General features: G+C 47.4%; 1 protein-coding gene across 1 annotated transcript in view; it reads left to right on the top strand.

The window, feature by feature from the left end:
- The window catches only part of LOC125942377 (uncharacterized), a 62,448-nt gene extending 36,658 nt beyond the window's left edge, over window positions 1-25,790 (top strand). Inside the window, exon 2 of the mRNA XM_049660550.1 lies at window positions 25,525-25,790. Within this exon, the coding sequence (XP_049516507.1) occupies window positions 25,525-25,767 (243 nt within the window). The 3' untranslated portion in view covers window positions 25,768-25,790. The remainder of the gene's footprint in view (window positions 1-25,524) is intronic.
- The last annotated feature ends 348 nt before the right edge of the window (window positions 25,791-26,138 follow it).

The following is a 26,138-nucleotide window of genomic DNA, read 5'->3' as shown; positions in this document are numbered from 1 at the left end:
GAAGAAAACTTCAACTAATCCAGTGTTTCTCAAGCTGGTTCCAGCACGTGACCCCTTTCATTATTATCCAACCTAACATGACCTCCCACCTTTATGAGTCTTCGTAAGATGTGCGTTTTCAATGACTATAATTTATTTAAAAGAATTTACCCCATTAGAGAGAACTGCCAAAAATGATGGTCAATGTTTTTAACTAGGACTTATTTAAGCATGTATTATAATAACAAGGATGTAATTTAGCCGTTGAGACCTGGACCGTAAATACGAGAGCGTTTCTTTGGCTACCTCTCAGGTAAATTTTCGTTGTCTCCCACCAATAAACGAAGCAGTACGAAGACGGAAGTGGATGGTTTAATGATTGCCGTTAAAGGTTGGTTCGAGGCATTGACGTCATCAGTGACAGAGACAGTTGGACCCCCCATGAACCCAGAAAAAAGCTCATGATCCATTTGGGAGTCGCGACCCGCAGTTTGAGAATACAGGACTAATCCATGGTTCCACCACCAGGTCACCGTGGCACGAGGCAGTAAACTAGGCGCACAGTACGAACAGAAAAGTTGGCTTTGGCGAAAGCAGGAGGAGCAACAGCGCAGTATATATATATATATATATATATATATATATATATATATATATATAGTGAAGCAAAGAATCACAGGAGCCGGTACAGAAATAGTTCAAAGACTAGAAGCAGATAGGAAAAACATATAACAGGACTTTACTGACGTCTCGACCTGTGTCCGGCCTTCGTTGCAAGCACACAGAGCTCAATTTATACATTTTCTCCGTCAGAGTGATCATATATATATTTAAAACATAAATAAGGAATACAACAAAAACGTGAACAGAAACTTGCGAGTACAGAGTGGCATTATTAAAAAAAAGAAAAAAAAGCGCGAGTGAAACAAAGACGTGAACACAAACTTGTAAAATGAACGTCGTCTATATGACCACAAGCGCGCGTAGATTTAGTGGCTTCATGAATGTCAACACGTGCATTGACTCATGTCAAAGTGAACAAAAACGACGGCCATATACAGTGGTGCTAAAGCGGGGTGTAAAATTGCGTGGACATACATTGGCATTATGAAAACATGTTAACAAAAAGCATGCGAGGGGTCGCTGCTGCCAGGAGAGTGTTTGACCACAAAGATGGTCAATACATCCTCATCTAGCCGTAGGTCACCTGCACTGTGACCTCCACTAACCTCTGAGTTGAACGAACTGCGATCCATTGCATTCTTTGAAGACGTACATGGTATCCTTTATGTTTGTGGGAAGTTTTTTTTTATACAAAGTCTATGAGTGTGTGAAAATAAAATTTAATATAAATTAAAAATTATATGACAACAGGGTAATAAACATCAACGTGATTTATAATGAATGCCGCAGAAATATGCATATTACTTCATAAACATGCCGTATAATGTTTTATGTAACCGTTTCGTAATGCATGTTCATATATATGTGTATATATATATATATATATATATATATATATATATATATATGTGTGTGTGTGTGTGTGTGTAGGATCTCGAACTATCCCGCAGCACGATTTAAAAAAAGAAAAACCGCGTTACGCGAAGCAAACCTAGTGCGTATTGTTTCCAGTGCAGTGGAGTATGGTATGGTATGAAGAACTTTATTTGGGTCCTGAGGAATCAGTCTGGGACTGATGCGGGCCGCTCCCACGTCGGGACAGAGAGGCCGAGCCCCTCTGCCGCCACACGGGCCCTCTGGACAGCCCCGAGTTGGTCCGCCAGCACTTCACTGTGCAGCATGCGCTGCCACCACCGTTCACCTTGAGAACCATCACCGGGCAACGCCGAGCAGCGCCAGAGCATGTGTTCTAAATCGACCAAACCCCCACACTTACTGCAATAGACTGAAACCCCACAGTCCGGATTAATTTTATTCATGACTACCGGGTTAGGGTACGTCCGTGTCTGCAAAAGCCTCAATGTAACCGCCTGTGGCCTATTTAATTTAGAATGTGGCAGGGGGAATGCCCTGCGTTCTAAGTAATAGTGCTTGGTGATCTCGTTGTAGGTTAACATCTGGTCCCTGAACTCAGGAGCGGGAGATACAGCCCCATCAGGGAGGGCACGGCACACTAATCCTCGTGCCTCCCTGTGCGCCACCTCGTTGAGGTTACGCGGGGCTCTCTCTACTGACCCCATGTGCGCCGGAAACCAAGTAACTGTATGCGGAGTGATATCCCTACCCTGCAGCAGTCTGTAAGCCGGTTCCGCAACAAGTCCCCTCGAGAAGGCTTTAATCGCAGATCGCGAGTCACTGAACACCGAAACTCTTCCTGAATCAAGTAGTGCTAAAGCAATAGCCACCTGCTCAGCAGCCCCCGGATCCTTTGCATAAATGGAAGCGGCATTTCGAACTCTCCCTTTTCCATCTACCACCACCACCGCATAACCATCTTTCCCATTAATCCATGCCGCGTCAACGAACGCAGACTCCTCCTCCTGATCCTTTGCTTCTCGCAACAAAGCCCTAGCTCTTGCCATCCGCCTCCCTACATTGTGCACAGGGTGCACATTCCGCGGAAACGGACGAACCATGATATTGGTCCGAAGGTTAACGTTCAACTCGTGTAGCCGTGCCCCATCGCGCGACACAGCCACCGCTGGTGTACCAAGCAACCGCTCTCTCTGTGCCGTACGCTGAGCCTCAGCAATTTCATCTAAAGTATTATGCAAACCCAGTCGCAACAACATATCGTTTGACGTACTCACAGGCAGACCCAGCGCCGCTTTAACGGCTTTTCTAATTAAAGCTTCCAACTTATCTTTCCCCCCCCCTATTCCAATTTAGCATAGCTGCCACATACGAGAAATGACACAGAATAAATGCGTGAACTAGCCGCATCGCGCCCTCTTCGCCTAAACCCCTATGCCTATTAGAGATCCTTCGGATAAGTCTTATGACCGCCTCCGTCTTCTTGGTAATATGCTGAATGGTTCTGTTATTCGATCCATTCGCTTCAACTACCAAACCCAGAACCCTGATAGCCTCAACTTTCGGTATCAACGACCCATCCCTAGTGTGGATTCTAATGCAAGTCTCAACTTCCGGTACCCAATCCTTCGGCCTACGACCCAGCTTCTTAGATTTGAAGATCAACAACTCCGACTTTATAGTGGAGCGATTGAGCCCCATAAGACCTAAATACTCTTCCGTAAGTGTTACCACCTCCTGCAACCTAGCCTCAAGCTCTCCGTCACTACCACCGACACTCCATATAGTAACGTCATCCGCGTAGATAGTATAGCCAATACCCTGGACAGTGTCCAATATATTAGCCAACTTTGACATCGCAAGATTGAATAACATAGGCGATAGTACGGATCCTTGTGGCGTACCACGGCAACCCAATTTATAGACTTCCGACTTGATCTCCCCTAACCTAAGACATGTCCTTCTACCCCTAAGGAAAGCCTTGACAAAATGGAAAAGCCGCTGCCCCAGATTCAAATCCGATAGCACCCGTAGAATGAAAGAATGTCGGATATTATCGAAAGCTTTTTCTACATCAAGTCCAAGTAGTACCTTAGTATCCCTTGTCCGCCGATCAAGTAGCTGATGCTTAATCCTGATCATAGCATCCTGAGTCGAGAGGCCGGGCCGAAATCCTATCATCGAGTGCGGAAAGACCCCATTGCCCTCAACATAGCGCGTTAGCCTATTTAAAATGACATGCACAGCGACTTTCCCCAAACACGATGTCAGGGAAATGGGTCTGAGATTTTCAAGCCCTATAAGTTTCCCCGGTTTGGGTATCAGAACAGTAGTTGCAAGCTTCCACTCTTCCGGGAAAGAGCCTTCCTTCCATCGGCTGTTTATCTCCCGAGTTAGGAACTCAATGGACCCCTCATCTAAATTCCGTAACATTTTATTCGTGATTCCATCCGGCCCTGATGCCGATCGACCATTGAGATCCTGCAGCGCCACCCTTATATCACTTTCAGTAAATTCCTCATCCATATCGCTATTCTCATCCCCACGATATTCCAAAACTACGTCAGGTGTATCGTGCGAGGTCTCCAATAGAAGGTATCTGTCAGCTAGTACCTTCAGCAACTCTTCCTCCGTGGAGTCCAGACACGCCTGATGAACCAGCTTACCTATCACCGTCCTCTGATTAGATTTAGTGTTTGTCTCATCTAGTAAATGTCTGAGCAAACTCCAGCCACCTCCCCTTTTAATGCGACCATCAATAGAATTACATACTTCATCCCATTGCTGCTTGCACAGTACCCGACAATGGTCTTCAATTTCTCGATTAATCATTGCTATGCGCTTTCTGAGCCTTCTATTCAACCTCTGACCCTTCCATCTCACTAACATTGACTGCTTGGCTTCCAACAAATGCGCTAGGCGACTATCCATTCGGTCTGTGTCAATATCGGTCTTCACCTCCTTATTGGTCGCCTCAACGTCACTTTTAAGCTGACTAGTCCACTGTTCCAAGGTCAACTCACTCCTCTTATCTTCGATTCGCTCCATTCTTCGTTTCCTAAATGAATCCCAGTCAACTACCCTGAATGTGCGCTCATTTTTATTAGCCACTACCAAAGTAATCATAATAATGTAATGATCGCTACCAAAATCTATGTTAGAATTAGACCAGGACGAATCCACCACCCCCCGAACAAAAGTGAGGTCCGGCGTCGAATCTCTACATGTCGACGTGCCGCATCTAGTGGGATACGCAGGGTCTGTAATCAGAGATAAATTCAAGTCTAGTGCCTGCTGCCATAGTCTCTCTCCTTTAGTAGTGTTATAAACATACTTCCACACATGATAGGGTGCATTAAAGTCTCCTCCAATAAGCAATGGCGTATCCTTAGCCAGATTGGCTGCCTTGGTCAAGAGAGATTTGAAACTCTGCTTCGTGTCCCGGGGGCTACTGTACAGGTTAAGCAGGTAAACGCTCCTCTGACATGCCCCTTGCCGACCTAAAATTACCTCCACCATAATATATTCAATCCTGCAGTCCGCCATGTGAAGATCATGCCTAACATACGCCAACCTCCTATTAATGACAGTTACGAGTCCTCTGCCCTGCCCATTACCCTTAACCTCTGCTTTGAAACCCGTTAAGGTCACGCTAGACGTCAGAGTTTCCTGTAACATGATAACCTGAGGTTTCACACCATGGCTTCTAACAAACTGCTGCAGGGACGCCTTCTTATGATTGAACCCCCTACAATTCCACTGCCAAATACTAAATTGACTATTTAACAGAGCCATCTTGGCTATGTAAGGTCGGTTCACTTAATTTGAGCTTGATTGCACTCGACGACTTACCCTGCTGGGCCAGCGTCCGAGAGCACTCCCGCTCCATAACAGGGACCACCGTCTCGTTTAGGTATACTTCAATTTAGCATAATCTTTGATCCGTGATATTTTCCCTCTCTTCTATCCGCTCCCGTCTACTAATGACCTGATTTACACTTTCTTGCAATGTCACCATCATTTCTTTAAGCTCGGAACGGACCTTGCCCTGAGGCTGCACCATCGAGGAGAGGGCCCTCTTTTTCGGAGCCGGCGTCTCCTCATCATCCATATTCCCTTCTGCAGCTTCCACAGACGTCGGTACCTCAACCCGGTCATCATGTTTGCTAGCCTGTCCTATGCTACCGCTGTTACCGGACGGTAAGCCCCTCCTAAGTTCAGCTATCTCTTTTATAAGCCCGTCAACGGCTGCTTTTAAGCTACGATTCTCTCTCTCCAATTGCGCAATCCTATCCTTATCCCTATTACCACACACATGCTCCTGAGACTGCTCACGCGCTCGGCCGGTGCTGATGCTGCCCTTAGCCCTGTCAGCCCAGGTGGTCTGGCCTCCGGCTGCGCCGCCGCCTCCACCAGCTGCAGGAAAGCGCACCCGTGCCTCCCTAGACACGGAGCGACTCCCGGTGGCTGGAGTCCCAGACGAGGGCCGCTGCTTCGACCTTGAACGGCTCCGAGAGCGCGAGCGCCTCCTGGGGCTTCCTTGGGGGGCGCTCGCCAGCTGCGATGCCTCGGCTGCCGCCGTCGCTAGCTCCGCCCTGGCTCTTTCCTGTCGTCGAACACGCACCACGTAGGGAAGCTGGTACCGTTGTCTGCATTGTTTATCCGCCGTCAGGTGTCGGTCGCCACAAAGCTTGCAACAAGGCACACAGTTATGATCCTCTTCGGGGTTCCGAGCCCCACATCCTCGGCACTGAAGACAATCGGGCGCAGGACAGACATCCGCCCGATGTCCAAGCTTGCCACACACATAGCATATATCCACCTGCTTTCGATACAGGTAACACCGGACCAGGGTTGGCCCATATCTGACAAAATTGGGCACTCTTAACCCGTCGAAAACAATGATAACAGATCCTGTATTCTTGATTCTTTTGACCGCCATAGCCAGCGGATTGCGATCGTTAACAATGTTCCGCTCAAGTGCCGCAGGGCCATCCATAATGTTCACATTGCGAATGACTCCTGTACACGTAGTGTGTGGGGCCGTCTCGTACGCACTGACTACAAAATCCTTGTCCGCCACTCTGATTGACCTGAGCCTCACATATCGTTCAGCGTTGCTCCTTTCTGGCGTACTAGCCACCAAGATATTTTGCATAAAGTTAGGGCAGATAACATCTTCCTTGATCTGCTCAGTACTGAGGCCTGCTGCCTTTACGATAGCCCTGCCCACCGTTGGAGGGCTAACTTTCTCCAAATTCAATCCACCCCGTGGGCGAATGACTATTTTGATGTGCTCTTCTGGCATCGGTGGCATGCGCGATGCCTTCACAATGCGGTTCTTGATTACCAAGCCTTTGCGCCATTCACCTGCGCCCCTTCGTTCAGGCATCTCGCTTCGTGCACCGCCATCACCCAATCCAGGCTTCGTGGTAGCTCTAGATTTTCGGCTGGACACTGTCCGCCATCCCAGGTCTTCAGTAAAGTCCTCCTCCAGGAGCGTTTCCCCTTCGACTTGCGTTGCTGCCATGCCGGACGCGCGCGTCCCGCCGCGCTAGGTCTACCAGACGCTAGCTCTCGGCCAGCGTGGCGTGAGCACAAAAGTTCCAATAAAGTCCAAAAAATGGGTGGCCCACCTTGAAATCAGGTATCCGCCGAATCCTCTCGTCTTCACAGATCCGATGATATCAAATCTGCGCCACAATATAAACAAGTACCCGCGGAAACATACGGAAAAGACGGAGCCGATGCCAGTGCGTCCGCTCACTTCGACGCTCCAGGGGAGTAGACCCCTGTAATTTTTACGTTGCTGAGATTCACGTAGCTTATAGTAATTAATTATCTAACTCGAGAAGTACTGCCCCAATTATCAAAGTGTCAATGAGAAGATTGTAGAGCACCATGAAAGACTTCCGATACAGCTTCCTGTTGCTCTGTACGTGCTACACAAATGTGTTTTTCCGAGCGTGAAAGGAGCCCGCGAATGCACGCTGAATTGCCGCGTGACTGGCCGCTCGAGGCCTTTTGCGTGTATTCGCAGGCATCTTTCACGCTCGGAAAAAGAGTTATGTAGCACCTATTGAGCAACAGGAAGCTGTATCGGGAGTTTTTCATGTTGCTCTACAATTTTCTCATTGACACTTTGATAATTATGGCAGTACTTCTCGAGTTAAATATTCATTTACAATTAGCTAATTAAGTCTCAGCAACGAAAAATTACTGGCGGCTACTCCACTGCACTGGAAACAATGCGCACTAGGTTTGCTTCGCGTAACGCCGTTCCTCTTTTATAAAATCGTGTTGCGTGATAGCTGGGACACCCTGCATATAAAGTTCAATGAAGAGGAGAACCCAGTAAAAAGAACAAATTACAATACCATGAGTTTAATGACGCTTCGGCTGCACAATCGAATAGTCAACATAAAAGTATAAATGTAGGAAATAATTTAAAAATATATTATGGGCTTTTACATGCCAAAACCCCGATCTGATTATGAGGCACGCCGTAGTGGGGAACTCCGGAAATTTGGACAACCTGGAGTTTTTTACCGTGCACCTAAATCTAAGTACACGGGTGTTTTCGCATTTCGCCCGCATCGAAATGCGGCCGCTGTGGCCGGGATTCGATCCCGCGACATCTTGCTTAGCAGCCCAACACCATAGCCACTAAGGAACCACGGCGGGTAGTAGGGAAGAATGAGCGATAGAAATGCATGTGCATGCCTTTTGACATCAATAAAAGCAAAAGTGATAAGTATAAATATATATATATATATATATATATATATATATATATTATAAGTGTGTGTGTGTATTCAGGGTGAATAACCTTAAGTCGACTGTTTTTTTAAGCTTAGGCGCTAAGATGTACGTGAAGACCACCTCTACAGTAAGGTTCCACGCCCAGGGGGACACAGAATGAGGTGGCAATTATTGATGTCCGTGGCTTAATTCACTAAACTTGAACACTTAACTTTTAGTGGCTGCAGTAAGCAGTGCATGTTTGCATTGCAAAGTGAGACGCAAGCGTGTTTCTACACATTTTCATTTGGCAGAATTCTCCCAGCGCATCGCTACTCCGAGATATCGAACTGCGCAGTTGAATTGCCCTTCGCAAGATTACGCATGCAAGACAATGAGGCGCGGTGCAAAGCTCCTCCCTTTTTTGACGCTGCTGTTGCGTGCGACGTTCGCGCTGCCATATCTTGATTTCACCAGCCGAGAGGGGGACAGTTCTCGCCTTTGATAAATGCCTCCACCTGGTTGTCAGACTAAACGCCGCACGTAACAGCCGCGTCACATCAGGGAGGACCTTCGCGCCGATCCTAATTCTCTTGGATGCGTAATCATGCAAACAATTACCATTTGTAGTCGGATACCTCGGAGCACAGACATGCTAGAAGAATTCTTCTAACTGATACGGTGTAAGAACACATTTCCCGTCAAACTTTTCAATACATGCCTGCTTACTGCAGGCACTAAAAAGGGCAAAGTGGTAAGTGCGCTATTTTGTGACGAACTGACAAATTCACGAGTTCAGCACGCTGTTTTAACTGTGGGACGCTAGTTGTTCGTGAATAATCCTAAAAAATAGACCTGGCAGCACGATTTTGCAGAGTTCAGTATAATTATTAAGGTACTCTTGTTCTGGGTGCCCTAAGGCCGACGCGTACTCAACGTTTGGTCGAAGTAATTTAGTGCATGCTAGTTCCCTAATGTGGGGTGAGGCATGTGTTAGACTACGTTTGATGAGGCCCAGACAGCGGTTAGCAGATGCTAGAATGGTTTTACTGTGGCTTTTCCACGGAACATCACTGCAGAACCGGAGCCCTAGGTTCCCATAACTGTAAGCAAGCTCAACGTTAGTGTCGTTTAATACGTAGGAAGTCTGAAGTCTAATAGTTGGATTAGTAAAAGACACAAATTTCGTCTTTGAGAGATTTAGTTACATTAATATCGCACCATGCGCTTACAGAGCTAAGTTATGTTTGAAGAGCCTCTTGATCTATTACAGAATAAGTGTTACGGTAAATTGCGCAGTCATCTGCGAAAGTCCGATTCTGGATGAAACGTTGTGAGGTAAATCGTTAATGAAAACAAGAAAGAGTAATGGCCCAAGCACGCTGCCTTGCGGTACACTTGACGTCACCCGGCCACATGTAAGAGTTAAAATTGTTTACTGATGTGAAGTGCGTCCTGAACGATAACAAGTCTTCAGTCCTTGCGAGAACTAGAGGATGAATGCTATACATTGTAAGCTTTGTTAGAAGACGATGGTGTGGAACATGGTCGAATCCCTTCGAGTAATCAAGGAATATTGCGTCGACCGGAATACCAGCATCTGTGGGTGAATGCAGGTCATCAATAAAGCCAGCTAACTGAGTGTCGCACGAATATCCCTTGCGGAATCCAGGCTGAGACAAAAATTAAATTGTGCTCTTCCCTATTATTAATAATATGTGAATGTATGGCGTTTTCTAATAGCTTGCAGATTGTACTGGTTAAGGATATGGGCTTGTAGTTGACGGGTGAAAAACGCTCGCCGCACTTGAAGACGGCGATGACGTTAGCCATTGGTTAATTGTTATGAATGCTTGAATCAGACAAAGATTGTGAAAATATTGCGGAGAGTATACGCGATACTCCTTCAGCTGTGTTTTTAAGAATGTTGCGATTGAATCCATTGTGGTCAGACGTAGATGATAATTTCAGTCGGCTCGTCAAAGAAAAAATACCTACTTCGTCATTTACTATTTCAGACGTGCACACATCAGAAAGTGCGTCTAATGTAGGACAGGTAGTGATATCTTCATGACTAAACACTGAGAAAAACCTGTCATTTATAATATGCGCACACATAAAGTCCGTAACTACCTCACCATTTAAATCTGCGAGGATAACATCTGGAGATGCTGGATTTTTTATGCGCAAGAACTTGTGTGATTAGTGATCAGCATCGATACCAAGTCATGACGAAAAAAAATGACGACGTCTTGTTTTAGGCAGAGATTGGTACTGGGCATCGCATTTTTCGTATCGTTTTTATGATACAGATTGCCTGTCTTTGCCCGCGTTTCGATAGAGATGCTTCTTTTTGTTATTGAGACGTATTTATTTTTATTTATTTAGAAATACTGTTAACCCTCTCTTGAGGGCCATTACAGGGAGGGAGCACATTTTGCATACAGAAGTTTACACACATACACACTTACATACCCGTACACACGCATATATGTATATTTAAGTAATACAACCAAACAACAAGACATTTAATAGAAAAATCATAGCTAAAGCTCAGACTAATCATCATAGTAAATCAGATAAATGTACATCAAGTAAACGCATGAATTCAGTAACATCATTTGTATTGACCACATCATTCAGAAGCCCGTTCCATGCCTCAATTGCATCAGGAAAGAGAGAATAGCAATACATATTTGTTCGAGCAAAGTAAGTAAGCACTCGCGTATGATTCGCCTTCTCACTTCGTTTCCCTGGCAATAGCAAGTAGTCGTTTTTGTTAATACTAAAATCGACTTTCATCAATTGAAAAAGAAATTTCAACCTAGTTTTACACCTGCGTTTGTTTAGCGATTCTACATCACACAATCTTAACATCACTGTAACAGAGTCATGCTTTGTATACTTTGAACATATAAAACGGACCGCAAGATGTTGTATTTTTTCTAATTTATTTTTCGATATTTTCTGATCAGGGCTCCAGACAACACTAGCATATTCAAGTATCGGTCGTATGAACGTCTTAAAAGCAATACGTTTGACGTCCCTACTTGCACCCAGCAGTTTTTTCCTTAGAAAGTATAGCACCGTGATGCATTCAAGCATACATGATCGATTCGTTTATGCCACTTTAAGTCATGCGTAATTATAACACCCAGGTACTTGAACGCATCTACTGTCAACAAGGCGTGATTTCCGATCTGATACTCATATGGAATTATCTTTTTCTTTTTAGAAATGTGTTGAGTTGAAACATAAGCCAAGGTGTGTTGTTTCTGCATTTTATAGTAATAACTCCTTATACCTCTCAATTAGTCTACAAAACGTATCCATAAAAAATACCCTGTTTTCTTCAACTCTTCGTAATATATGGTCCTCTAAAAATTGGTCTGTAAATAATGACAACTCCGAAATGGTACTTGCCTAATCAGCTTTTTTGTAGCATCGTATGCGCTTAGACGTAACTTTCCTTTTGGTTGGCGTTTGCGTCAGTTGACCAGTGATGATGGTATGATCAGTCAAGCCATCAAGAAGAGTAATATGTGAACAGGAGGCGGGGTCATTAGTCAGAATGATGTCAACGATATCGGCTGACGTGGCTGAGGAGCACGTGGGGTCTGTAATTAGTTTTGTTTCATGCATGAAGGTGCTTCAGTTAGCGATCGCAAACTGAGACAGGTGAATCAATCGAGCGTTGGATTTGCGAAAGGTTTGCTTCAAAATTCTTTGGAAGGTTAAGCAAGGCCATTGACTAAACATTTGACTCGAGCTCTACAACTCGATTAGTTAGAGACTCTAGGTCACTTTTAACCGAAACATGAAGCTGTATTACCTGGCCATTGATTCTTGAAGGCTTGCGTTATTAGTTTCAAGGCGCTGAACTGTTGAACATACATTATCAAGCTTTTCTTCCTGGGCCTTCGTCATAGGTCCAGGGTCAGACTCACTATCCCCGCAACATAATAAAAGGCGCAACACGTAGACAGCAACCTCACGAGCACGCATCAGAAAATCGGGTGGCCACGACACCGCGAATAAGCATACATCGTTATCGCGGTAGCACTTGGTCTCGTAGTAACTAACCAGAAACAACACTTCAGCTGAGCGCTTCGTCGTAAATGCGACGTTGTAGCCCGTTGCCCCGATGAAGGATCCCTCCTTTTCTATCCGGCGGATAGCGGACCGGGTCCCATATTGCCAGCCGAAACTCCGGTTATCTTCCAGTGTTGGCGGTGACGGACACAAAATGTTCAACGGCGATTCACAGAGCAGCCCAGGTTCGTTGGTGATGCGATGATGTAGCCAAGAGGTAACGTTGGTTGCGACCAGCCCCGCCGAGCCAGCAGGCGATGGTCGACCCAGGAATACCGCAAGGAGCACCTGGAACAAAATGTCAGTTCAGTGCTGCGTCGTAAATGCGGCATCGTTATATAGCTATCTCAGGGCCAGTAACCTTCGAACCTCGCCGAAGTTGACCTCCAAGATAGGACGCGCGCGGCCGCGATAAGCCGCCACAGCTTCAGTACAAGAGTAGAACTAACTTGCCCACTTCACTCCCCCTCCTAGCGGGCGCACATCTCTCGGCTTCCGCTCCCGCCCTTGCGCGCGTCAGAAGATCGCGTGCACCCCCTCCCCCGACCCGATCCTTCCTCCCTTGCGAGGCCGAAAAGACACCTTTACATGAAGCCACCACCACCATTCTCGGCTCACCCACACAAGCATTCGCTAGCACGTATCACAGTGTTCTCGAAGCGTTTCTAGTGGGCTCACTGGCCCGTCCTTCCTATGCTCTCCACTGAAGCGGCCGCTGTCGCCTGCGATTGCGCCCGCTAGAGGCGCTGCAGCAGCGTCCTCCTGCACTCGCCATTCCGCCCGCGCATTTTGCTGTCTAGCGTGCGGGTGGTTGTTTGTTCTATGCTGCGGTGGCGGTCGGTTGGCTGCGACTTCGTCCACTTCGTTGCTTGCTGACGGCTTCATTTGCGTGTAGTGCCTGTCTCTGCGTGTCGCCCAGGTTACAGACATGTGTCCCGATTAGGCGAAAATGTCTAACCGTCGCCGCAACTACAGCTCCGCGCCCAAGTGCCGTACGGGGTACAGCCGCGTGAAGGAGGCACCGAAGGCATCCTTATTCAATGCTCCGCGAGACAAAGAACGAAGAAAGCAGTGGGAACGGAACTTTAACCGGGAAGATAAAATATTGGATGAAACATGCGCGATCTGTGAGCGACATTTAAAGCAGATGTATACAGGGTGTCCCAACAATCATGCACCAAGATTTTAAAATATTCAAATGCCACGTAGCTGAACAGAACCAAGGCAGTGGTGTTTGCCGTCGCTTGGAGATACTCAAATTATTTCTTGCATTCTGTCTAATTACACAATTAGACTTGATTAATTAGGCAACTTCTCAAATATTATAATTAGATGAAATGGGTCAGAAAACTGTAGAGCAACATCAAAAATTCCCGATACAGCTTTCTGTTACTCAATACATCTGCATAAAAGTGCTTTTCCGAACGTGAAAGAAGCCTGCGAATACAGGCGAAGTGCATCGAGCGGCAATTTGGGTGTATTCGCGGGCTCCTCTCGCACTCGCAAAAACCTTTATGTAGCACTTTTTGATCAACAGAAAGCTGTATCGGGAGTTTTTCATGTTGCTCTACAATTTTCCCATTGATACTTTTCATTCAATTATAATACTGGAGAAGTTGAATAATTAAGACTAATTATATAATTAGGCGGAATGCAAAAACAATCTGAATATCTTCAAGCAGTGGCAAAATTAACAAGGTTCTGTCCAGCTACGTGGCATTTGCATAGTTTTAAATCTTGGCGCATGGTAGTTAAGACACTCCGTTTAAACAGAGACTAAGTGCATGTATTCGATGGGAAGGAAATAGGCGTTCCTCGCGGAAGGCCCCTGCTATCGGAAGGCGCCATCCACACGCATCTCCCGAATGTGCATGGTTGCAGCGAACACGCGGCTGAACGAACAACGAAGGTGGTCAGTTTCTACCTAACTACTCGGCCGTACTTCTCGTGAAAGGAGTTAAGGCAGAGAAGCGAGGCAACAAGTAGACAAGGAAACTCCGAAAGATGAGACATAGGCCCAATATGCAAGATGGGGGGGGGGGGGGGGGGAGTGGCAGTTTGGGATGCTGAATAGCTTCTGCATGCTGTTCTGCTACATTTTTGCACGATGTGCCTTACCAGTCAAGTCAGGGGTGCCCCAAGGTAGTGTCTTGGGGCCCTTACTGTTTCTAGTGTACATAAACGATAACGTTAAAACCATAACTTCCGGTGCGCAAATTAGACTGTTTGCCGATGACTGTATTTTGTACAGTGACATAACTTGTCAGAATGATCAGATTGTCCTCGAAAGGAATTTAGATAACATATTGAAGTGGTGTAATGAATGGGGTATGATTATTAACGCTGATAAATCCGTATTTCTTCGTATTACTCGTAAAAAAAACCACTAACTTTTTCTTATACGCTAGCTTCCTCAGCTTTGCGTGAGAGTAACAACTACAAATACTTAGGTGTTACTTTGACTTCCACATTGTCGTGGAACGTGCACAATAATGATATTTGTTCTTCTGCTTTCCGCAAACTCTGTTTCCTAAGACACAAGCTGAAAAACTCCCCTCCTAATGTAAAATTACTCTGTTATTTTTCATTTATTAGACCAAAGTTAGAGTATGCATGTATATCATGGGATCCTTACACTAAGTCAAATATTGCGCGTCTTGAAAAAATACAAAGAAAGGCAGTTAGATTTATATTTCATAAATTCGCAAGACTGGACTCTCCCTCTAAAATTATGACAGAAAATTCCATACCCACTCTTGAATCACGCCGAAAGCAGCTAAGGTTTGAATTCCTTTCCCTCCTTCTTAACAACAGGCTTCAAATGAAACCATCGACCTACATAACGCATGCAATAACACGACACACAAGACAGCATCATCCGCACTCACTAACACCCTATTATGCTCGAACTGATACGTTCAAATTTTCTATTTTCCCCAGAACAACATCAGACTGGAACGACAGTTTACAGACACAGTGTGACTAAACATTGTATAATTTCGTACTTGCTTGTTGCTAATTTGTTCTCTTTTTTGTATGTATTCTGTTGCCCCTCCGCTTGGACCGCAAGGTCTGCAGTATGTACTAAATAAATAAATAAAATATGTTGTATTTGTTACGGCAAATACAGTGTTTATACATGCTCTCAAAAATGCCCTTGTTTGTTTCGCCCAACTTAATCTCATGCTTTGTATTGTAAGGAAGCGGTCTTGGAAAATCGAGCGTGTACGAGTGCCGTAGACGAACCATTTGAGTTTGCATATCCATAATTACTCAACAAGTTGGCCTCCGAGCCTATGCGAGCGCTTGGCAAGATTACTTTCGTGCAGGAGCGTAGTGTACCGGCCACGGTAGTTTAACAATGAAACCCCATGCGGTTAGAGCACAGGGCATGGCGAAGGTAACGGATCACCCCTTTGCGTAATATTTAGGCTGTGGCACTGACATACGCAAGTTAAGCTTCCCGCGGAAGCGTAATGATTGTAAGAACAAACTGGGCAGACATTCAACATCTTCGCGGGAACGACGTGAAGTCTTCCCTGAGCCATCTGCAGTGGTCCGGAGAATCGCCCTTTTTTAGCCTACAAAAAATGTCTGGTTGGCAGTGGAGGAACCGGCAGTTTACTTCGAAGTTAAATGGTTAAATAACGCCGCCGGCCGAGGCAGCTATCGTGTCCCAGAGCGACGCTTCAGGAGGAACGTCCTGCTGCGCCCCCTTTGGGAGGCAACATGCAGCGCATCAGCCACGGCCTCCTCTGAGCCCATTAAAAGCCTCCTAGTACACTGTACAGGTATACAGCCCACGGTGTGCGGTCGCGATGTTATGGCGCTTGAACTTTCTGCGGAACATCACAGCGACGCTGACAGCGGAAATTCGCCTGTAGTGTCCATATAATTGGTGCCGCAATAAAATATCTTTTTAAAGTTCACCTTCCAATAAAATATCTTTTTAAAGCTAACCTTGACGACGACGACGTGGGTGGTGCGTACCGTGCCACCTAGCGGTACGCCACCTAGCGGCGACAGGGGCGCTCTCCCGGATATGAGCCCTCTTGGTACTCGCCTGCCTGTTAATTTTTTATTCCCGTGCATGACATTGTTAGTTCGTTGTGTTGTCGCAGAGCGCTGTCTGCGATAAGACCGCCACATATCTGGCTTGATAGCAGTATCGGAGCAATCACTGCAACCTTTGTCGACTGGTGTGCCAGTGGGTAGATAAGTTTCACGAAGCGCTGCGACGATTCTTTTACGCGACGTTTACTGGCGCACTTTGGTTGGCAGCATCTTGGTCCAATGAGTCTTGCTGCTTCTGCGTCTTGAGAGAAAGGGTAGGGAGGTGTTTCAGTGTCATCAAAAATAAAGAAAAAGCGGATGCATAGAAAATTTTCTTTCACACATAGGCGCATCTTCGCATCAGTCGCTGAAAACGTAGTAGACTTGCTTCAGGCCACGTGGTGATTGCCTATTTGGAAAGATGCCGCTGCGTGTTCCACTTGACGAAAGAAGGCACATTGTGCGTTTATTTCTAGAGGGAATACCTCAGCGCGAAATCTGCCGCCGAACCAACAGGAGCCGGACTGCCGTGAATAGGATTATTCAAGCTTTCCGCGACGATGACAGATTCACAGATATGGAGCGCAGTGGGCGTCCAAGGGCCACGACTGAGGAAGAGGACCGCCTGATTACGGCCGCCATCGTGGCTGATCCTTTTCAAAGTGCAGAGGATATCCGAGAAGCGCTCTCGCTCACGGTATCGTCTGAGACTGTAAGAAGAAGGCTGAGTGAGCTTGGCCTGCAGTCTTTCGTAGCAGCACAGAAGCCCTGCCTCTCAGACAGCCAGCTACAAGAACGACTCATGTTCGCTACAGCAATGAAAGATTGGACAACAAAGAAATGGGGCGATGTCATCTTTAGCGACGAGTCAACTTTTTCCACGCGCTGGGACCAACGGAAGCGCGTTTGGCGTCCACTAAACTGCAGGTGTGTTTACAGTGTATTGGCAGTTAATTCACGAAGCTAATTCTGCATCACAACATGTTTCACGTAAAATGAGCTTTTGGACATTACGAGATTTTTCTGTAGTGGTATTATGTTGAAAACATTAACGATTGTTTCATAGTACTACTTATTCTGAAGCTAATTAAAAGCTGCCAGTGGGTCTTTCAGTACTATCTAATGATGTTTGCACGTTTTCTATTGCAACTCTATAACAGCATTATAAAGTTCATACGCAAGAGGAATCACAACATTTTTAGACGCGCCGCTGGAACCCAATTGTATGCTATTTCTTGCAGATATCTGCCTAATCACACACAGAGTGTTCTATCCAGTGGACGGTGTTCCGTGAGCGTGTGGGGAGCAATCAGCAAAGATGGCCTTGGTCCCCTTGTGCGTCTGGAAGGGCCCTTCACTGCGTCACGGTACTGCGACGTCATCACTAGACACCTCGTTCCGTATGCGCTGGACGGTCCCTTCAGCGACGGCTGCTATTTTTTTCAACACGACCGCAGCCCGATCCATAAAGCACGTATCGTCCAGTCATTGCTAGAAGAACATGCTGTTTGCCAGCTTGAGTGGCGTCCATGTGGCGCCGACTTGAATCCGATAGAAAATGTCTGGGGCATGTTGAAGAAACGGCTGTCCACACGAGCCAACCGCGGCCGCACGGCCGATACGCTGTGGCAAGCGATCGCACAAGAATGGGAAAGCCTGCGCGGTCGACCGGAGATTACTGAATCTTTGTACGAGTCGATGCCCACACGCATCAATAAGGTGCTAGAAAACGGCGGACATTTCACTTCCTACTAGATCATTGAGAGACCTATGTTTCATGACACTTCTGTAAATGTCTTGTGAATAAATTCATCCCCTTCAGACACGAATTATGATGCACTGTCTGCAAATGCGTCAAATGCGCATGGCATCATTTCAAGACGCTCACTATTACATTCCAAGAAAGAAGACGAAGCAATGTGCTGTTTTGTGCGAGTTTCAGTAAAAAAAATTAATTAGCGTATAACTCATTATCTAATTATTCTGAAATCCGTCAGCTTCAATGCTTGCATAAAAACAATCAACTATTAGGCCCGAAACGCATGCACACTTGCTTTTTCGGTTGTATTCGTGACGACCGGAGAAAAAAAATACTCTTGACGTTGGTCTTGGAACGCGGCACGTCGAACGATTGTCTAACATGGTAGTGTCTCCAGCAAAGTGATCATCTGCAGCAATACGCAGGACAATGAAGTTAACTGACCGCTAGTTGTCCCATCAGGAAGCGGACACGAATGTGCACACTGAGTTTTAGGTCATTTGAAGAAACACGTGGCGTGGGACGCGCCTCCGAAGTTCGAGTCCCCAAACGAGGACGCCGTGTCGCAAAGGGTTATAAAAAGAGTCATCGCACCCGATTATTTCTTATTTTTCTAAATGTAACCACTATAGCAGCGCGGTGGTTCGGGCTTTGCGCAGCAAAACCTGGGCGCAGGCGATCAAATCCCGGCCGCTACTGTCACTTAGCGATGGGGGAGGAACGGAAAAATTCTGCCTACTGTCTAAGCATCTGTGTCCCATGGCTGCCTCACCGCTCACTCACGCACTCACGAAAAAAAAAAACAGCGTGGCTACGCGAAAATAGAACTGATAACAGCCGAAGAATACGCTGTCTGATTACTTGTACTGATATTCTGCTCTCAAAATATAAGCAAGTAGCCCTGGCTAACAAAGAGCGCGTCACGTTGAAAGAGATAGGTAGAAAATATTTGCGCACAGTGCGAAAATAGACAGGCCATAGATTTAAGGAGGGATGCGTCTTCAACGTAGCGCTGCTGTCGATCGCTGGTGACGTAGCGGAAGTGTCGCGAAGAGGCTCTTGGCCACGCGCTCGCGTGGTCCGCAAACTTTTGTGGTTGACTGTACAATTGCAGTTGTTGGCAGAGCAGAAGGTACCGCCCCCCCCCCCCCCCCCTACCTCACGCGCTGCCGTCCCGCTTTCTTGCTTTCGCGTGGGAGATTGAGAGGCCAGTTCCCGTTGCACCCGGTTGCAAGATAAGCATTTGGTGCCGCAGCACACTGTCGCCCCGCCTCCCCCCCTCCCATACTCTCACGGCCTTTCGCGTGAAGGTTGCGTTTGCTTTCCGCCGTGCGTTCGCTCTCCGTAAAAGCGTGCATTCTCTGCGCTGTTTCACTCGCGCACACGGCGCGCGATGACGATTTTAAGTGCGAATGCACTTCTTAAGCGACCCCGAAAACTCCGCCGGCATCCGCGCTCCTCCTCCTCTCCCCTAGCAACGGCGCGAGGAGCGGAGAGGAGCGTCTGTAGCAACGGCGCAGCGACGTCACACCCCACGTGACTGCGCGCGCTCCGCCCTCCGCTCCGTGGCTGCGCGCGCCCCGCGCCGGCTCTGCACCGCACCCGCGCCGTGACGTCACGGTGCGTTGTGCAGCTGGCGCCTCCGCGCCGTGGCTGCGCGCGCCGCGCCGGCTCCTCGCACCCTCTCCGCGCCGTGACGTCACGGCGCCATGCAGCTGGTGTGCCTCTCCCCCCGTTAGGTTTGCACTCACCCTCGGCCGCCGCCTCTCCCCTCGCGCTGACAGCTCCCTCCTCGCCCGGTAACAGCCCCTCGTGTGCGTACTCTCCCCACCGCTCACCGCCTCTCCAACCGCCTGGCGTGTTTCGCTCCGCCGTCACGTGTTGTGTGTGTGGCGCCGGCGCGTCAGTCGTGCTCTCTCGCTGCCGTCTCCTTCGCTCGGCTCTGCAGTTTAGTCGCGCGCGCCCCCTCATAGCATCGCCCCGTGCTTCGCATTTCCTCATACTCCCCTTCGGGGAAATGCGGGTTTTTTTATCGCCCTTGGACTTTATACGGAACCTCACGGCGACGGCGACGCCGACGGCCGTAATCCGGTTGAAGGGTCCATATAATGGCTATCGCAATAAAAAATTGCAGATGGGTGCCACCTTGAAGAATCACAGCCCGATTTCGGCAAAACTGTTTCTTGCGAACAGTTGCAATAAAATTTTCACCTTCTTTTAGTGATATGGTCTACATTAAAAAGTGGCCTGTATATTGGTTGCCCATGCGCAACCTACACCATGCAAATATTCTGAACAGATCACTAAAAAGTGGCCCTCATTTTTTGTCTAAATATGGAATATTCGATGTTCTTGCCCCTGCCGGAAAACAAGTAATAGTGTAGCTCTTATTTATAAACAGCCTGAGAATAAAATCAACAATGTCTTAAGTGACACATATGATTTTAGGAAAAAATTCGTCAGAGTTTTATTGGTATTGAAATGGCTATCCACATACCTACTATAAGTGGTGATTACAGAATTACATTAGACAGTTATAGCTGTAAGTCGTTTGATTAGATTTTTGATAGTGATAAAATACTGAAAGGGCTCCGCTACGTAGGTTATCTCCGGACAGAGACGAATAGTGTCAGCATTTGATAATCCAACGATTACATGCCTGAAGGCACACCAGTCGTTGGTTGAACATAGCAAGCTGATTGTGCTTTCAAATATCGATATCATCATCATCGTCATCATCATCATGAGCCCACATTTATGTCCACTGCAATCTCCAGTTACTCCTCTCTTGCGCTAGCTGATTCCAACTTGCGCCTGCTACTTTCCTAACTACATCACTCCACCTAGTTTTATGCCATTCTAGATTGTGCTTCCCTTCTCTTTTTGTACCCATTCTGTAACTGTACTGGTCCACCGGTTACCTACCCTACGCATTACATGGCCTCCCGAGCTCCATGTTTCCTCCTAATGTCAACTAGAATATCGGCTATCCTCGTTTGCTCTCTGATCCACACCGCTCTCTTCCTGTCTAGTGGTCCCCCAAAAAAGGCGAAAAGATAGGCGAAACATCAATTGCGATACCAAATTAGTAGAGAGCTATACGGATTAAGGATAGTAGTTGTATCAGCTGTATAAACTTGGACATGTAGCAGCACCAGCAACGCGCAGTACTGTTGTCGACGCTGTCGGCGTTTTGCCAGCGTTCGCACCAGACGCACGCTGCTTTGGTGACTTTTGCCGGTGACTCTGGCGGCGGCTGGAAGGTTTTCGACGAGATCTGAACGGGACACTCGTCGAGCAGCGTCGGAAGTCTTTACCACCTTCTCGCCTCGCGACGTTTTATATAAATACGCATTTAGGCCGCAGCTAAACGTCGCCTATCCTCCCTCCCTCCCGTCTCCCCCCCCCCCTCGCCCGGCCTTTCGCACGACGGAAGAAGTCGCGTTTGCTCTCCGCTGTGCGTTGGCTCCCCGTGAAAGCGCGCGTCCCTCGGGCGCTTTCACTTGCACATACAGCATACGGTGCGCGGCGGCGATTTATTCGCCATTGGACTATATACGGAGCCTCACGGTGACGGCGACGGCACCTCGGTAAGGCCGAATGAAAACACGCCAAGCTCAGCGGCATCCAATTGGACATTAATACTTTTATTTCATAAACTCATTGTGTACACATATGACATGACACCACCTACTCCCCATGGGCAGCACCGTCACATGCACAATGACGCACGCACTAGGTACACCTTTAACCAACCAGAACCGTGGAGCCATCGTGATTTTCTTGAGAACTATGATCCAAGAACGATTGCAGCGTCATCTATCTTATTTTGTTGGATCATCCTTATCTTTGGAAACTCGACCGCTCAGTACTGATTTGCGTGAAGTGGTTATGTCTATAGGCTGGCTGAAGGCAAGATTTTCACCTGACAACTTGTCTGATGTTACGAAAAAGCGTTTGTATTGTGATATCCTTGGTGTATTCTTATCAATACCTGTCTATCGAGCTGTCTACACGCTATAGGTCCTGAGCGCGATGTCCTGAAGCGTGTTAAAAAAATGCCGGTGAGACCCTCAGTTAAAACGTTCTCTTTTCACATACATACTGACACTCTCCCTGTACAGCCATGGTTAAAAGGTAAAGGTCTTTTTGTACCTTGGTCAGTAAGCTGTTTAATCTGTAACAAACCGGAAACAATAGAACTTGTATTTCTAGACTACCACGTGGTAGTGGGATGGATGTCCTACATAGAGCACTTAAAAAAGGATTGCTGTTATGCTCTTATGGAATTCGGTTTCTGCCACGTGCAGATACAGGTGAAGTGCCGAGGGATATGCTAATGTTGCTTGGCGTACATAGCGTATGGAAGACGAGAATGGATATTAGGCATGCTCATGTACGGGCTCCCTCAGCAAGGCACTATTTTGTTAAGAGTATGATATACACACGAGACTTTTTCCGACCACAATGTGAACCCCCGTGTGGATACCTGTCGTTGACCAATTGGCTTCATTGAAGCGTTTTTAATCCATATACACTGGCTGAGTTGTGGCTGGTGTATTCAGAACATGTACATGTGTATCTGACAATGTTGTTTGTGTTTGTGAAATGGCAATAAAGAAGCAAAAAAGTCGTTGTGGCGTCGGGGATGCGCGGTGGACTCGCATTCCGGAGTCTCGGTTTCGATTTCCACTGAGATCGAAGTATCTCATTTTTAAGGGAAATAATTTAATCTGTTTTCCGGAACCTCGATCACAGAGAAGTTTGCGTCAATCCGAGTATTTTTTGACGTATTTTTTATCTTTGCCGTGAACATTTTCGCTACCATCATTCGCTCACGGCGCCAACTACAACGCCTGATTTTCGTCTAATCGGGCATATAAACTTTTCGCACTAATAAAGATTCACATCGCGAAAATTAAGAACACAACAAAATACCGGGACGGCAAATGAGGCGCCTTTCTCGTGTCTCGCGTCTGGCGCTTTTTTCCGTCACTATTCATTGCGATGTTTTATAATTGTCAACCAATAACAACTTGCCCACCTCCTGTTTTCGCAAACAAAATTTTAAATTCGCGCGTTTTCTAACGCGCGGCTTATCTTCGCGGCAGTTCGGTTCTTCTTCGTTTTCGATTCCACTGCGCAGAATAAGTGAACCTGTGGCTAATCTCCGTAAGTGGGTATGTGCAAAAGGCTTTAAGGTCATCATCATCATTAAGTCAACCTCGCGTCTCGCGAAGGAATCCCAAGACAGCGTGCCACTGGCAACGCGTGCCCACAAAATCGTGCAGACGCTCGTGTGAACCACGCGACGTTCGATCCAGCTCGCTTCCAGGGATTTCGCCCAGAACTGCGTCCAAACCTCGAGGCGGCCCAGCTACGCGGTGCATGATGCTGATGCAGGTGACTCAACGGCGAAGCTCCAACCAAAGCGTAAGGTCCTTCCTTCGCTCTTTGCTTCGTCGCTCAGTGCGGTATAAAGCTTTGATTGTCACATGTCGTGGTTTCTTATTGGCTACATCGCGCGCTCCTTCTCAGCACCATGTCGCGGGTTCCGTAGTCCCTCGAGGTAGCTGCGTTATAATGGCAGCCTCATTACTATTGTCATCGACGCGAAAGACTGCGGAATGACTGCAATTACGAACAACCAGAAACAATCTCGCCACCCTTTCATTGTAACTATATACAACTCAGTTTTATCTGCAGTCGTTCCATGGCCGGTCTTTAAGCATGCTGTACATTCACATTTCAGTGCAATAATTGTGTCTATGATAAAAAACGCATATGAAGCTGGAAACACAATAACGTAGCCTAGCAGCTTTCGGTGTGTTCGCGTTTTAATTTATATGTTAGTACCTAAGAATAGCTACGCCTGAACCTAAGAACGTGTCACGTCAAAGCAGGACATGGGAAAACACATAATTATACCACTTCTAGTCACTTCTTTTTATTTTTCACTTCACATACACCTGGTGTACGTGAATATACAACGCATTGCCATGTATTGCAACGCATTGCCAGGTTTAACCTACAGTGTAACGCTTCCCCAATACACGAGGCAGAATCACTGCTAATACATAGGCCGGCAGCGTTACTTAACCGGTATTCATTCGCTATTACATTTGTGAAGATATATAGAAAAATGCAGCTAAGGTTTTGCTTGCGGAAATGACGTTGACATTGTGCCTGAGAAAGGTTTCCGATGTCCCTACGTCGGGTTGCACAGATGAATAGCAGTGGACTGCAGGCTGAAGGGAAAGACTGCGCTTTGACATTCTGGGGCACACTGCACGAGGTCACTTGCATTCGCGTGGTTCTCCCTCTATTTTGGTTGACGCCAGCGGGAGTTTCCATCCCAATGCCTCACTACATTAAAATACAGCACCGAAGCAAAAAAGGTGTACATCGTAAAAAAGCTGCACAAACAGGCAGCCGTTAGTCTCAGTATAGGCAAGGCATTTTTCGACAAACTTTACACATGTTATCTTACTGTATATGAGAATAATGTTCGGCTAGTTTTCTAATGTTATTTTATGATACTTACTCTTCAAATAGACCGAAACCACGCAATAGCCATGTGCTATGTGAACAGCAGAGTGATGTGCGAGCACGACAGGTGTTTGTTCACAGGTCTCCAAGATGGAACGACGGAGGGGCCGCCTACGACAGTCCGCTGCGTACATGGTCGGCAGCTATCCCAGCGAGTGCCCGGCGGTCCACCAGCTCTACTCCAACCTTCGCTGCTTCCGGAGCATCGTGGGCCATCATCGTCTGGACCTCTACAAGTCATGCACGGCCAGTGCAGCCGACGGCTGCTTCCACCTTGCGCAGCTGTCCCTATGGAACAACTTCCTGTGGGTAATCAACATCGAGCTACGCCAAGGTCGGCTGGCCCTGGCTTGCCTGCGCGGACGCGGGGTTACGGTCGCGTCCAACGTGCAGCGCATGTGCTCGTTCCTGCAGCACATGGGACACTGCTGCATCGACTGCGTGCCGTTGTGCAAGTCGCGCACGTCGCAGGAGCAGTTCCTGTTACGGGACGTACTCAGTGTGAGCCGTAACGTGAGGCAAGCCAGGCCCTGCTACCACCTGCTGGACTACCCGACCAGGCACCTGAGGGACGCGCTCCGCTCCACAGTGACCACGCACGGCACGCTGGAGTTCATGAGCATGCGCTTCTCGAGCGTACGCCTGAGCATGCTGGGCGAGCTCTTCGACAGGTGCGACGCCATGAGCACGCTCGTCTTCCTCGAGAACGGCATCGACGTGCGCGAGGCTCAGGTGCCGATGCGATGATGCGCCGTGCGCCACTGCAGCGCCAGATCTACGTCGACCAGCTGTTCGCGACGGTCGAGTCCTGCTACGTGCTGACCGAACTCGTGGCCTGCACTGCAGTCGTCGAGGTGCTTGTCGTGAGCCGCTGTATGCTGCGCACGTGCGCGACGCTGCGCAGTTTCGCAGCGTCGTTCGTCGTCGTCGCCAGTCGGAGCGCGACGCTCGAGACGTTCGAGAAGTACAATTTCAAAGTGAATGCACTAGACTTTGCTGACTTCTCCATAGCGCTGGGTGAATCGGACAGTGGCCTGGAACGTGTGGCTGCTTTTGCAGCTCAGCGCGAGATTCTCTTGAATTTCAGTGTATATTAAACCGATAATCGTCTTCAGCTACTTTGGCCACTTCTGACTGTCGAATAGTGTCACACAATAGACAGTGGGGCGTACAACAGTGACCCATCTTGTCCACTAGCTTGTCATTATAGGTATATAATGGCTGCGGTCTTTCCGCGCAGACTACCTGTGCCACTGGGTGTGTGCCCGAAACAGAATTGCACGTAGCAAATCACACGTAATTACCTGCAATCAATTAAATTTGTACTCTGTAGTGCTCACTACAGTTCAATAACTTTTTGCAGTATCCAATTAACATGTAACCAGTTATTTACGAGACAAGCTAGGGACGCAGCTTTCACCGCAGTGAATTTAACAAGACCTACATAACAAGGCCCGTGGTTGGTGTA

Source organism: Dermacentor silvarum, chromosome 1, assembly GCF_013339745.2.
Source record: "Dermacentor silvarum isolate Dsil-2018 chromosome 1, BIME_Dsil_1.4, whole genome shotgun sequence".
Classification (NCBI taxonomy): domain Eukaryota; kingdom Metazoa; phylum Arthropoda; class Arachnida; order Ixodida; family Ixodidae; genus Dermacentor; species Dermacentor silvarum.
The sequence above is the reverse complement of the archived record's forward strand: the minus strand, read 5'-3'. Positions and strand labels throughout refer to the sequence as shown.